Below are 15533 nucleotides of genomic sequence, written 5' to 3'. Positions count from 1 at the left end.
ATATCTGCGGTATTTATCTGAATCCAATCCGAAAATTGCGGATATGGATCCGATCCGCAAGACTTTGGAATCGGATCCGCACATTAATCGGATCGGATTGCGGATTTTGTGTTAGTATCCGCATATCCGTGTATCCGCAAAAATAAAGAAATAAATAAGTAAATAATCTTTTTATGTTTTATTTCAACTAATAATTATCATATATGTTGTATTATTTTAATTTATTATTTAAGAAAATTATGTTTAATATTATTTTAAGAGTAAACATATTTAAAAGAAGAGAAAAAATGAATTTTATTGATATTTTTTTAATAAGCTTTTTGTGCGGATCGGATCCAACCTTAAAAGCTGCGGATATTGGATCCGATCCGATCCGATGATTTTAATGCGGATCAGATCGAAATTTTAGCCATATCCGATCCGATCCGCGAACACCCCTAGAAGAAGGAGAGCATATAGAAAAGAGATGGAAAAAGAAAAAAATTTAAAAAAAAATATTTCATTTTAATTACAATGAAAAAATGTCATTTAATATATTTTAATTGTTAAATTATTAATAATTAATAATAATACATAAAAAAGATAAAATGGGTGAAAGAAGAAAAGAGATAAAGAAGTAAAGATGGAGAAAGAGAGAATTTAATTTTAGAAAAAAAGAATTTATTTCAATTATATTGAATATTATGTGATATATTTTAGTCGTAAAATTAATTATATATATTTTAATTTTAATTTTAATATTTTAATTTAATTTCAATGAAAACTAAAGAATGTTATTTTCTATATTTTGGTTTTAAATTAATAATTAATCAATAACAATAATATATAAGAGAAATAAAGTGAACGAAGAGATAAAAGATATAAAAGAAGAAAAAGGAAAAGGGAGATAATTTTTTTTGTTTAAAATAAAATATTTTAGTTACAAAAAGAAATTAATATCTAATATTTTGATTATAAAATTAGTAATATATATATATATATATATATATATATATATATATATATTATTTTATGTGACTAATTTGCTAGTTATATGTAAAATATAAAAATTACATAGATGAATTTTTCAAGGAACGTTCAACGTATTTTTGAACTTTAAAATTACCAAATTACTAATAGTAGCAGCCCATATATTCCCTTTTAAGAAGACTATGTTTGGCTAAAACTATATAAACTGATTATTTAGTTGTAACTTCTAAGTTATCCACATAAAGTAAGTAAGTAACACACAACTTAATATATGTTATTACTCCATTCATAAAAATGTCTTTGATTGCGTTGATGTTAACAGCACCACTTTCTGACCGATAACTTAACAAAAGTAATCACAAACTAATGGGAGTTTGATTTTCATGTGCTTATAAAATGTTTTATATAATTATTTAATTACATTTGTTGTTTTTGATAACTGGATAATCTTTTATATTAAAAAAGGGAGAAAATAATTGAATAATAATTAATAAGTATAATATTAGATTAGGTGGACAAAGTGAACTCCTTCAAAGCCAACAAAAGAGCGAGGTTATCGCTGCGACTTTATACGTAATATATTTCAGAGGGAAATCAAATAACAGAGAAGAAGAAGAAGAAGACGAAGACGAAGAAGAAGAAGATGGTTAAAGATATGCCATCAATGGATGACATCTACGATCTCATTGAAGAGGCAAAACTTCGTTTTCTCTGGTGGTCTCTTTGCGTATTCGCCATTTCCTATTTCTTAACTAGTAAGCCATGCATTCCGTTTTCATTTCTTTCTTTTATAATGCCTATAGATTTGGAGTCTTTGATTCACATTTGTTATCATATCATGTTCTTCGATTCTCGAAATAGATACGAGTAAATCAATGTGGATGAATGTACCAGTCGCTATTTTGTGTGTTGTTGCTCTGCGTATTCTCTTGAACAAGGTGGAATTTCGATGGAGGCTCGAACCGCCTAAACCGCACACATATCTTTCTCATTTGGAGAGGAAACAGTTGTCCATAGACGATGCACGCCTCTCTACTTCGCCTCCACCGCCGAAATGGAGGAAAAAGATCGATTCTCCTCTCATAGAAGCCGCCTTGAATGATTTTTTGGATTTGATATTGAAAGATTTCGTCATGAATATGTGGTATGCAGACATCACTCCGGATTTAGAGTTTCCTGAGCAGATACGTGACATAATCATGGATGCTATTGCTGAAGTGACAATGAGGGTTAAAGACATGAACCTTGTCGACTTGCTCACAAGGTGTTTGATTTTATCCCCTTCTATACTTGCTTCTAGTAATTATGTGCAAGTTAGTAAGTTCTATTTCGCTTACATTCCAGGGACATAGTTGATTTAATAGGTGATCACATAGACCTTTTTAGAAGAAACCAAGCAGCCATTGGTGTTAATGTTATGCTAACGCTGTCTTCTGAGGAAAGGGATCAAAGATTGAGGTTGCATTTGTTGAATTCTAAGGAGCTCCATCCAGCACTAATATCTCCAGAGAGTGAGTACAAGGTGTGAGTACAGTGTCCCATGTTGTCTATTTTTGAGAAATATGTCTCATACTTTTTCTTATAGTTTCTCCTTTTATAGGTTCTTCAGCGGCTAATGAGTGGGGTATTAGCTACAATTCTGAGACCACAAGAAGCTCAATGTCCTGTAATTCGATCTATAGCCCGGGAAATTTTGACTTGCTTGGTGATGCAACCTGTTATGAATTTGGCTAGCCCTGCGTATGTTGTTGAATATCTGATCTCATTTTTTTCATTTACTTTGAGCTTCTCTTGTTAGAAAGATTAGCTATAATAATTCTTACTGTGTTTGATTGCCTCTTTATTTGGTACTTTTGAGGGTCGGAGGTGTTAGGATTTTGGATTGGCCTTGGTATATATTATAGGTTTGTAGCTAGAACTTATAAGAAGCGACAAGTTTAACAAATTTGAACAAGTAAGCAGAGGCCAAAAGGAGAAATATTAGGAGGATTGGGCATATTTGGTATCACCATGCCGATAGGAAGAGGATCAGCAAGAACACACGAGGCAAAATTAGTTCATGATAACAACATATTTGTGAAGAAGTCTAATAAGACTTAATAATGAGGCTAATAGTGAGTCTTTTCGGTGTTTCCCATGCATCATTTGCAATGATCAATTCCCTGCTAAACAAAATTGAATGTTTAAAAATATTATCACATTCTATAACTTTAGCAGTAAGTTATTGGACCACAAAATGCAAATGGTGTTATAGTTTGGACCATTTTTCCCCCTTATTTTTTTACAATTCAATGTAATTTCATTTGTAAAATATACTTTTCTTAATGCTCAGGTACATCAATGAGATTATTGAGTCTGTTCTACTTGTCATTAACGATGATGGTGCAAATTTGACTGGTGGTGGTAATGGTGGTCTGTCAACTAATATATCCACTCATAATCATGGCCATTCTGTTGCTTCTGGAGGTGGACATGATAATCATCCCGCCTCTGCAGAATGGGCACAACTGCTGGACGCCGCAACTCAAAGAAGAACCGAAGTTCTTATGCCTGAAAATCTTGAGAACTTGTGGACAAAAGGAAGGGATTACAAAACGAGAAAGAATTCAGAAGGAAAGCCTTCACTTTATCCAGTACATACAACCAGTTTAGATCCCCAGTTTTATGCTGGAAGCCCACAAAGAGCAGAATCTTCACCAAACCAGGACAAGGAGTTATCTCTTGAAGCCGGACATCGAATTGATGAAGTGAAGGATATGAAGGATCCCGTTTCCAATAAGTATAAAAGAAAACTCATGAGATCCAACAGCACTTCTGGCTTGGAAATCCAACCTGTTAAAGCAGGGTCCACAATGTCAGAGTTACATATCTCAGAAAATGAGAAGCATGGTGAGATCACTCGTGTTAAGAGTGGTTATGACACTGCTGTTAGAAGAGAGGGACAATCTGTTCCAAAGCCTCGATGTCGGGTATGCAATTTAGATTGTAAAAGTTATAGCTGATAAAGCATATACTATTTTCAAATTGCCTATGAATTTGATTGTTGTATGCTTTTACAAATAACAACTAATTTAGGTTTTATAGATGGAACTTCTTTGCACCACGAGTACTTGTTTTTATTTAGTTCGATTGTTATTTATTGCTACTTGTATGTTGTAGGTAATAGGAGCATATTTTGAGAAACTAGGGTCTACATCTTTTGCTGTTTATTCAATTGCAGTGACTGATGGAATAGAGAAAACATGGTTTGTAAAAAGAAGGTAGAAAGTTTGCTTCTTTCATTCATTTCTATAATAGTTTAAGTGCATATGCCATAGTCGTTTTAAATTTTATGTTTTCCAAACAAAGTGAATGCATATGATGAGTTTCAAAATCATTCCCTATTTATATTTGTGGCCTGACATCAATTAACCAAACTTTCTTTTTGTTAACATCCAGATACAGGAATTTTGAGCGCTTGCATAGATATCTAAAAGAAATTCCTAATTATACGCTACAATTGCCTCCAAAAAGGATTTTTTCCTCAAGCATAGAGGATGCCTTTGTCCATCAACGTTGTATTCGACTGGATAAATATCTCCAGGTATTCTCATTCCTTGACTACAACTCTTTAAAGAAATATTTCCTTTGTAATTTTCCAATAACTAGATTAATGCATCCGCTTTAGGATCTCCTATCAATACCTAATGTTGCTGAACAACATGAAGTATGGGATTTTTTGAGTGCTTCCTCAAAGGTCTGCATCTTCCTAGAATTCTTACCATAACTTCATAATAGCGAGTTTTATTGGCACAATGTGAAAGATAACAACCTAACAAACTATTTTTTGTTCGTATCCTTTGACTGAAGAACTATTCTTTTGGACAATCTTCATCAATGATGAGAACCTTAGCAGGTATATATAGTTTTAAAATTTTGAATGTTTGTTGCAGTTATGAATTGGGTTCTCTTTTTGCTATTATAATGGTGAATGAGTTGTGGAATTTTTATTGCAATATTTTTTTTTAATATGAATATTCATTTGTTATTATTTAATATGGATATTTGTTTGTTGTTATTAAATCTAGCTTTATTTTATTTTAGAAAATCCTCCTAATGAATTTTTACATATCCTGAAATTAGAATAGTGTTTCCATTAATGGCTTAATCAGAAGATTGTACTGAAATTTAAGGTGCCATTTTTTCAGAACCTTTCATCAGCCACTCGTTGCTTTTTCATCATATTAAATTAATCCTAATCTAAGGTTTTAGATTGGGCGTGTCCTATGTATTACTAATTCCATATGTAATGTTTTGAACTAATTTATATATTTGCAGTAAACGTTGATGATGCTGTTGATGATATTATGCGCCAGTTTAAAGGTGTGTCAAGTGGTTTCTTACAAAAGGTCGTTGGTTCGTCGCCCCCTACTGCTGAAACTTGTGCATCAGCCGCATGGAACTCAAACACGTCCTGGAATACTAATGTTGAAATTGATAGTAGCATTTCTAGGCAGATTTCTGCAGAAAGTGCAGCAACCTCTGATAATGAAGAAGGTGACAAAGAAACTAATTTTGATGGTGAAATATCAGAAGATATTAGGTGGCGTTTTGACAATGACTTGAACTCAAAGGGTTGTTCACCACAGGTAATAAACCATAGTAAAGAGTCTACCATCTTGGATCCAGATAGAAAAAATGACTCAACAATGGAAAGTAGGGTTGGCAAGGATCTTCCACCTACAAATTTCACTCCGGCTCATGATAATTTGGAGGATCGAGTTAGAGTGCCACCTGAGGTATGTTTCTGCACTTCACATCTTTGTTGACAAGGGTATAATATGCTAAATTATTGTTACTTATCATTGTTTGTATGCTTAGATTTAAACATTAATTGCAGACACTTACTTTAACCATTTTTGCAGTGGACTCCACCTAACGTGAGTGTCCCTATTTTGAATCTGGTTGATAATGTATTTCAGCTTAAGAGAAGAGGTTGGTTAAGGTATATTAATTCTCTATCTTGTATTTCAAAATTTTCAAGTCAGTTACTGTAATTGAACTATGTTTAGTTTACTGCCTATACGGTTATTTGTTTGATGTTATGAGAAATAAACAAATAAAAGAGATATGATGTAATTTTTTCATAGCTTTTATCCAAAACTTATTCTTCCTGGTTGTTTATGAGAAAGTTGTAACAAAATAGCTTTCTTTTCAGTTTCACTTGGATGATGGTGCTATCAAGAATCATTTACCATAATTTACTTATGTAACTTCATGTTTTATCCACCATGTGCCTAAATAAGCTAGGGCTTAAATAGATTTCAAAATCTTGTAGCTTACTAGGTGGAATCAATTACATGGTTTAAACAATCATTATGTCATGTCATGAGTTAAATCTGAAGATATAATTGATGGAGAACAGATTTGTTAGGATATTATATTCGATTTAAACACATTCATCGTATTTGTAAATTTCAAATTATCTTTTAAGTATTTTTGTTGTTCAATTATAACCGTCTTTTGTATATAATAAACGTAGTGGTATGACTCATACTAGATTTCAATCGACCTTTTCATTTAAAATGCCTTCTATTTCTATAATTAAGATAGCATCAAGATTATAAATTTAATATGCTTATGTTAAGATATTGTAAGATCAAAACAATTATTAATTGTTAGTGCTAGTTGATTTTTGTTGCAGAAGACAAGTCTTTTGGATATCAAAGCAGATATTACAGTTGGTAATGGAAGATGCTATTGATGATTGGATTCTAAGAGAGATCCATTGGCTTCGGAGAGAGGATACCATTGCCCAGGGGATTCGGTGGCTCCAAGATGTAAAGATTATTCAGCATTATTTTAAAATTTTCACACTCTCGATTTTTTGTACCCTTTTTAAGTTTTAACTTATAACACAGTGACATAAGATGAATACATGACAATAATAACATTGATGTTATCAAACAGACACTTACTTACTTGAACATCGGTCACTGTAACTCTATCCAGGAAAAAAAAGAAGTAGAATGGAAAAAATAGCTAACAATTTCTTGTGGTAGTGTTCCATTTTTTAAGTGGTTTGATCAAATGCAGATCCTGTGGCCTGGAGGTACCTTTTTCCTAAGAGTACGGACAGCCCAGATATTAATGGATGGAATTGATCAAAAGCCATTGCAAGAAACAAATGAATCTGTTGGAAGCAAGATTCCAAGAACAGAGTCAGGGTCTTTCGAGCAACAGCTTGAAGCTGCTCGTAGAGCAAGTGAACTCAAGAAACTGCTCTTTGGTTAGTCCTTTGTTAATTCTTTTGAAATTCTCTTAGATAGTCTGTTTGCACTTCTTTTCCCCCTTATTTTCTTCAAACTTGTATCCCTGTTAAAAGGAGACAAAAATGTTTTCCTACTGATTTTATTAATCTTACAAGTTTGAGAGGTTTCCTCTTGAACTTATTAAAATGTTATGAAAATCTTATAAGCAACTAGGGCTGGAAGTGAGTCAAGCCAGCTCATGAGCCAACTCGAGCTCGACTCGTTAACAGCTCGATAAGCTAAGCTCGTGAGCTGGTGAGCCAAGCTTGAACCTGGAATTGAGCTCATAAATTAAATGAGTCAAGTTTGAGCTTGGATAAGCTCAGCTCATTAGCTCGTGAGCTGGCTCGATTATATATATATATATATATATATATTATAACAATCTTAATTATTTAATATTTATATTTATTTTTTACATATAATTTTAATATAGGACATAAATAAAAAATTTATAATTTATTGATACATAAACAATATATAAAATTGATCTTTTCAAATATTTTTTAAAATATATAAGTTATAATTTACTGATATAGAATTATAGATTATGTATTTATGTTTCTCTTATTTGAGCCAGCTCGTGAGCTCGAGCCAGCTCGTGAGCTTTCGGTGAGCCGAGCTTGAGCTTAAAAAATAGGCTCGATGTTAATGAGTCGAGCCGTGAGCCAAGCTCAATTTTTGTGAGCCGAGCTTGAGCTTGGTCTAGCTCGACTTAGCTCGGCTCACTTTCAGCCCTATAAGCAACTGGTTTCATTGTCGCGGAGGAACCTTTTAAAATGTTATGTCACTCATTGTTTATAAATTAATTTTTCGGGTTATACTTAAGAACATTCTCAGAGTTGAATCGAACAGCATTTCCATTCTCATGATTCAAATAACCGCAACTTGTCATATTATAAAATATAAAGTTGCCTTCATTTTTATCAGATGGAGCTCCGGCAGCCTTGGTGAGCTTAATTGGTGCGAAACAATATAGACGTTGCGCCAGTGACATATATTACTTTAGCCAGGTTAAGCTCTTTGCCATTATTGCATTCACTTGTTTGTGTTATTTATGAACTATCTCTTCTTAATTAGAGTTTAAACCGTAGGGTAAAGAACATAAATAGTATTATATTCAACACTTCATATAAGTTAACTTCTTTCTATGCTTTGTCTTTTTGTTTTGTCTACTTGTGCATTTTGCTTATCTTAATCTAAACTAACAATTATGATGTGTCTTGTTTCATTCTAGTCTTCTATATGTGTGAAGCAACTTGCTTATGCAATCCTTGAACTTCTACTTATATCTATATTTCCGGAGTTGCGGAATGTTGTCATGAGTGTTCATGAGAATATGCATGTTCACCAACCTGTATAGACCTCCTTGTTGGCCATCCTATCGAATGTGTCACTTATGCTAAAGATCAGATCGTCATAGTAGGAAGACAAGACCATTTTTCCCCCTCTAGTGGTGCCATTGATATATGGCTTTATTTGCTGGCTACTATTCATTCTTTAAGCAAGAAAAGCTGCCATGATCAATGGTTTTTGTTTTAATTTACATCTTGGGAACATAGGGCGTAGTTTTGTAAACTTAGATTATGTACAGAAAAATCATTTATCTTGTTGATTATCAAGATTTTTGTATTGTGACAGAGTGAAATGCTTCTAATGAATATTCTTTATTCGTTCATAAATTTGGTATTTAAGGCTATGTAATGACTGCAAGAAACAAACAAATGATAGAAAGCGGGTGGAAAGAGGGTATGTATGTATGTATGAATGTATGCTTGTAAAAGAAGCACGTTTTCTTCTCAAACTCATATACATGCACTTGCACACTTTGACAGCACAAAAACAGGACCATTAGGTTGTCCTGTTTCACCACCACCCTCTTCATTTTGTGGCTCTCACTTGTCACTTCCTATGTTTAATTTGTCCTAATTGAAATCAAGAATTTTCCTTTCTTGACCAATGGGGGGACCAAACCAATGCATGCCAAAAAAACTCTTAATCAGCTTGCATTGTTAACATTAAACTCACTAAAGACTTATCTTTTGTTATTACTTGCTTCTTTTTTCCCTCACGACACTTCATTTTTAATTGTTGAAGATCTAAGAAGATTTTGAATGAGTTGATCTTATGAGGCCTAAACATAAATGAGTTTATTACAAATATAGGTGAAAACTCAGGTGCAGTTAATTTCATGTGAAATTGATAATTGAGAGATGTTAGATGACAATTTACTATTTAATCAAACTTGTCAAATTATTTAGCGATTCTCGACTATCAACTTCACATGAAGTTAACTATACCTAAATTTCTATCACAAATATAATATATGACATGATGCGATAACATCGTTTAATTCATATAGGCGACACACATAACAGATTCGACTTTGTTGTTGTTGTAACTGTTTATGAATGGCTAATATATATCAAATCAGAAACTCTTTAGAGCTAGCAGAGTTTAGCAATTTTGACCAGTATTTGGTAGCATAAACATCAAATTGTCATTAACAAATAAATTTTATTAATTCACGCTTCTGTACCAGAAACAATGGTATCTCCAATTATAGCCCCTCTGGGGTGTAAAATATATCTTTTCTCACCATCTCCATAGTATATGAGACAGATGTATGCATTTCGATTAGGGCCGTATTCTATGGTTACGATTCTACCATATATGTCTTTTTCATTCCAGCGAAAATCAATTTTGCAAATGTTAATATAGGTACAAAATGTATTGACTCGTCTATATAAACTTTGGTAAATATATGTATAAATTATGTGTTTCTTGTGTGCAAACTCCTATAAATATAGGTGCAAATTATTGTTAGCCAAGTATTGACTCAAAATAATAATATTTGCTGACCATATAGCATTGTTGATATCAAATAATCATCAATGCATTATTGACTCTCTCAATAATAATAATAATAATAATAATAAGAGTTTGTAGCAAGATTTTTAACTAGATTGTAATAGGCTATGGATTCTTCCACGATGCCACATGTGACAAGATGAGAAAATCATGAAATTGAATGAATATCCACCACTCATGAAAAATTTGCATTAGGCAGCCAATATATATTCTAGATTTTGAGTATATCCCAAGATTCCTATTCCTATTATTCCTATTCCGATTCCTATTCCTATTCATTCCCTTATATAAACCATACCATTTGCATTCCAACCTTCATTTCAAAACAGAAAACAAAGCTCTCAACAAATAAGAGAAAACTCTCAAGTGATTTGCCACAAAAAAAAATGTCTGCAATGGTAGAAGCATGGATGTGGGAGTTAACAAAGCTTAGAGAGAAAGTAGTGGCACCCAATAATAAAGCTAAAGAAGAGAAAGCAATGAAAAGGGAATCTCAAAAGGAGATGGTGGCTGTTCCGAGAGAGGTATCAACCATGTCAGAGGAAACTGTGTCTTTGCTTATGGATAGATTTGTTCCTTGCTGATTAATTAATTGCTAAACATGTCTTGTTCATTCTATCTATATGTATATGCCATAGACTAAGAAAATTGTAACGAAAATTCTGTTATTATGAAAACTACTATGTTTATATAACTCCTACTCCAATATCTGAATTATGATTTTTCACCCTTAAATCTTGATGAAAGTTCTCTGGTATTCACTTTTAGATTCTCAGATAGAGAACAACATTATACGTATATTATAGAAAGTAGAAACTATAACGTCATTGATTTAATTAGTTGCTCTTACTTTATTGGATAATCCAATTACAATCACCAAGCAAGAAACTGAAAAACTATTCGTGTAGTTTTCAGTAATTGGCATTTTTTCCTTCCAAAGTTTGTAATTAGTAACTGAAAATTTTCATCCCAACCATATCCTTAAAAGGATGTTTTGGTGATAATTGAAGTTAATTAATAAAATTATCAAAAAAGGTGGAAATTTCTATACATGATAAGGGATCATGTTTTACACTGAAAACTTTCTTTTTTCTATTTTTTATTTTAAAGAACTAATAAAATATAATAAAAGATTTGTTATTTAGCTATGCAAAACATAAAAGTTTTAAGTTAAGTTATTTTCATCTTAATTCATAATTTAAGTTTGCATTCACTGAAATATTAGAGAACTTGTTGTTCAGACAACACACTTATGCATGCACAAGTGGACATTAACCAAAAAATGAATCTACATTATTATTGACCTCTGTTTTTAACACTAAATTTTTAAATTAGTCCCTCGTATTCACAATTTATATCATTTTAGTTTCTCAAATTTAAAATTATTTATACTGATCCTGGTCATTTTTGGGTACGATATTAGTCTTTAGACCTTTTTTACTATTGAATCAAGCAAACTAAGTAATGAATTGGCTCTGACTTACTATACTGTACACATAGCTAAACAAAGTCGTTTTATTTTGGCACTTGAACATGGCAAAAACTAGAAGAGGAAGAAGAGTTTATATGATGTGTAAATCATTATATTTCCATTCATTCTCCAAAATGACTTCGTTTTTGTCTCATTTAGGATCTAAAACTAAAAGACGCTATTTAACTATGTGTCTAGCTTGGCAAGTCTGAGCTGAACTAGTTTAGCATTTCATTCGTTGACTCAAATTGAAAAGGACCAGGGATTAATATGGCTCATAGAACTGAATTTCGGGGACCAGTATAGTAAATTTTAAATCCGAAAGATTAAAATAGTAAAAATCGTGAATCTGAAGAACTACGGTAGGGATTTAGTCCTGCTTTTAATTAGACAATTGATTTTGAATACAGATCAGAAGAGAAGGAAAAAAAAAGTAAGAAAATGTACAAAGTGAATTTAAGGATTATAAGCATAATATGAAAGAAAATGTACAAAGTGATGAATATATATCCGCCGTTTTTTGTTTTTCAAATTTCAATACCCCATCTTGTTATATATTTTTCTTTCATTTTAGTATCCATGCTTTTTAGCTTGGAAGTTTAGATATTTCAAGAGGTCAATGTTAAAGTGTTTTTCTAGCCTGGATATTTTGTCAGTCGTCCTAGAAAATATCAGGTTTGGCATAGGAATATACATGGATATTTAATGTTTTTCATTCATTACTAAATGGCTACCATAACTATCATGAAGACAAGGACTAAATTGGCTTGTTTGTAGGTATCAGTATCATAATTAATTATTAATTAATTAATTAACAATTAATAATGGAAACTATCTCAATGGATATTTTGCAAACATGCTAACCTTAGTAAAATAAAAATAAAAAATAAAAAAACAACAATAACAAAAAAAGAAATTATGTATCTTCAATAGTAGTTCATCTTAAAAATTTGATTTGAACCGCTGAGCTCAAAAAAATTATTTAGATAATATTATGTAATTAAAAAAATATCAAAAAGTTATAATTTTTTACTAATATTAATTAATATTTTATTATTATATTATTAAAATTTAAGATTAAAATTTAGAATTGAGAGTTTAAAATTTAGATTTAAGATCTAAGATTCAATTAACCCTGTACTTTTTAGATATTATATATAAAAGTATGTTTAATGATTAAGTATTGGTCTAAAATTATAAATTTTATTGGTGATACAATTTCAGGTTATAAAATTGGCTATTTATTTTACCATCCACCTCTAGAGCTTTGCCCTAATTATATACAACAGAAAAAGTCGTGGATTGATCTATGGAAGTTGAACTTGCCTCACAAAATTCTCTCTATGGCCGGCTTTTCGTACTTGCTCAGATTCATCACCCCATCCCATCTATATCGCCAATATTCCCCTGCTGTCATAAAACAACAGAAACAGTCACTCATTGTTTGATCGATTGCTCTAAAATTAAAGAAATATGGTCTTAGAGTTATCTTCGTGACTGTCTTTCCCTTCAGAATTCTAACGACTTTTGGACATGGTGGACTGCATCAACAGAGATGCTTAATCCGTTGAAGAATGCTGACCGTAATCCTCAATTGCTTGCCATCATTTGCTGGAACTAATGGAAAGCTCGCAACCAGTTAATTTTTGAAGGTTCTATTTCAATGCCGTCTGCCATTCTAGTAAGCTCTGTCAAGTTGCTCCATGAGGCAAACTCTTAGTTTCATTCAATTTGATTTATCATTCTTTCTTCTTTAGGATTTTTTTTCGTTTTTTGACCATGCACCGTTGGATGAATACCTTCAGTGTATTGTTTTGAAAAATCTTCACCATTTATTATACTGTCCTACTTTTAGACATCTTTATATTTTATTTTTCAATAATTAATGAAATATAACCTACTATTTTTGGAAAAAAAATTGTGCCAAAAGAGTTAAATGATAAAAAGAAAAACAAAACAAATTTTCTATCATCCATTTCCGGTTTAATTTCAGCATCAGAATCTCGTATCAATTATCAAATAATGATAATGTGGTCTCTACGCCATCTCTCTAGCTAGAAGGAATGAACAAAAATGACAGCAAAGTATAAATTGGACAAATTCAGCAATGCCTTCATAATAATGTAATATATTAACAACCGAGTTACAATCTTCAAAATAATCATGTTTTGATGTGATTCATTTGAAGATATACAACTTGCAAGACCATGCTTTTTAGAAGATCGACTTGTTTCCTTTAATTTTTTCTCTTTTTGGTTGGGAGAAGAGTTGCTTTCTTCTTAAGAGAAAGTGAGAAAGTGAAGAAGTCCAAAAGGAAAAATAAAAGATAGACAAAAAAATTTTACATTTATGTAAAAAATACATGGATATTATCAAAGTTGTTTTAGTTATACACGCTTCCTCTAATCTCCAAATCGTTTGTAATTCACGCATTACATATAATATAAACTTTCTATGACCTTTACTCAACGTAAACCTTTTGCTGCAACTTAAACCTTCTTCTTCTTCTTTTTCTCTGCTTACGTTATAGGCTTCGCTGTTTTCCTCTACTCGCGTTTTCTTTTTTGTTCTTCTTCTTCTTCTCTACTCGCGTTCTTCGTTATGGATCTGGATTGACTTCAACCTAATTAGCTTCGTCGTTCTTCTTCTTTTTCGTTTTCATCTTCGATCAGGACTTTTGAATTGAAACAATGAATTATTCAACTTCAAATCAGTTGAATGAGGTTATTATGTTGAGACAACTAAGAAATGATTGCTGCATGCTATCACAATAATCTTAAACACTGAACAAAGTAAAAGGAGGCCACCGAACCAAACAACATTCATCTGGTGAATCAAAATCACAAAGGCCACCGAACCGAACAATGTTCATGTGGTAAATAAATGGTGATCAACTTTCAATCAACAAGAATAATATTTCTCCTCCTCCTTCTTCTTTCAAATTCGCGCATGTAGTCTTCTTCTTCTTCTTCTTTCGTTATAATCATCACCAACAACACCAACATTTTGCTCGGTTAAGTGGAGTTGTTCATTTTGATTCACTTGATTGTTAATGTGTTCAGTTGAGTCCTTGTGCATGCAGAAATATTTTTTTTACTGATTGAATGCTTATTACATTTATTCAGCACATGATTGGTGTTCGGTTCAGTGGTCTTGACCATTTCGGTTCACCTGATTATACTCAGTAAACAAAACATAATCCATTATATGAAATTAAATTTGAAACACCTCTATTTACAATTTAGATATTATCAATTCAATTCAGATTCAAAACATCTACATCCATTCAATTCAATTCAGTTCAATTTAACAATTGCATTCCATTCAATTCGATTGAAAAAATAATCCATTAGCAAAATGTTGGTGTTGTTGGTGATGACGATAACAAAAGACGAGAAGAAGAAGAAGAAGATAAGGAGGATGAGGAGAAGCAGAAGAAGAATCTGTGTGCGTAAAGAAGAAGGAAGAGGAGGAGGAGGTATACATGAATTTGAAAGAAGAAGAAGAAGAAATTTTCACTCGTCATTAATGCACGTGACTCTATTTGGTTTTGGGCCAAGTTGGCTACATGGTTACATGGATGTGTAGCGCGCTCCAAAAATAAAATAGCATGTGTTTTATTTTTATTTTTTTTATTTTTTGGTCATGAGCATATGTGTTTTTAGTCATGGAAAAAAGGATTATGGGCTTAAATAAGAGTTGCTTTCTAGATGTTGCGTGAAAAGTTATGGGCCTATGTAACCCAATTCATCAGTCCAATACACAGGATATTGCAAAAATTCAAATATTTTTAACGATTGTTGCACTCTTTATTAATTAAATAAATTTTAGTTTTTATTTATCATATTTAATAATTTATATCAATAATTTAAAATTAAAATTTATTAAAGTTTAAAATTTAAGAATATTTTATTTTTTATTTTTTTATTTTT

At 31.7% G+C, this 15533-nt stretch overlaps 1 protein-coding gene across 1 annotated transcript; it reads left to right on the top strand.

The window, feature by feature from the left end:
* The first annotated feature begins 1570 nt into the window (after positions 1-1570).
* Positions 1571-9003, top strand: LOC130955023 (uncharacterized). Its single transcript, XM_057881798.1, has 15 exons — positions 1571-1724; positions 1831-2233; positions 2314-2491; positions 2570-2709; positions 3302-3938; positions 4129-4229; positions 4408-4552; positions 4637-4705; positions 4819-4864; positions 5287-5747; positions 5874-5953; positions 6653-6788; positions 7045-7237; positions 8190-8272; positions 8497-9003. The coding sequence occupies exons 1-15, from the start codon at positions 1613-1615 to the stop codon at positions 8620-8622; spliced, it is 2910 nt and encodes a 969-aa protein (XP_057737781.1). The 5' UTR covers positions 1571-1612; the 3' UTR covers positions 8623-9003.
* Positions 9004-15533: the final 6530 nt, after the last annotated feature.

Source organism: Arachis stenosperma, chromosome 10, assembly GCF_014773155.1.
Source record: "Arachis stenosperma cultivar V10309 chromosome 10, arast.V10309.gnm1.PFL2, whole genome shotgun sequence".
Classification (NCBI taxonomy): Eukaryota; Viridiplantae; Streptophyta; class Magnoliopsida; order Fabales; family Fabaceae; genus Arachis; species Arachis stenosperma.
This window is presented reverse-complemented; position numbering and strand designations above follow the sequence as displayed.

Coding starts and splice junctions, on each gene's coding strand:
- LOC130955023 (XM_057881798.1), top strand. CDS start 1,613: ATGGTTAAAGATATGCCATCAATGGATGACATCTACGATCTCATTGAA. Junction 2,234..2,313: donor CTTGTCGACTTGCTCACAAG/GTGTTTGATTTT, acceptor CTTACATTCCAG/GGACATAGTTGATTTAATAG. Junction 6,789..7,044: donor GGATTCGGTGGCTCCAAGAT/GTAAAGATTATT, acceptor GATCAAATGCAG/ATCCTGTGGCCTGGAGGTAC.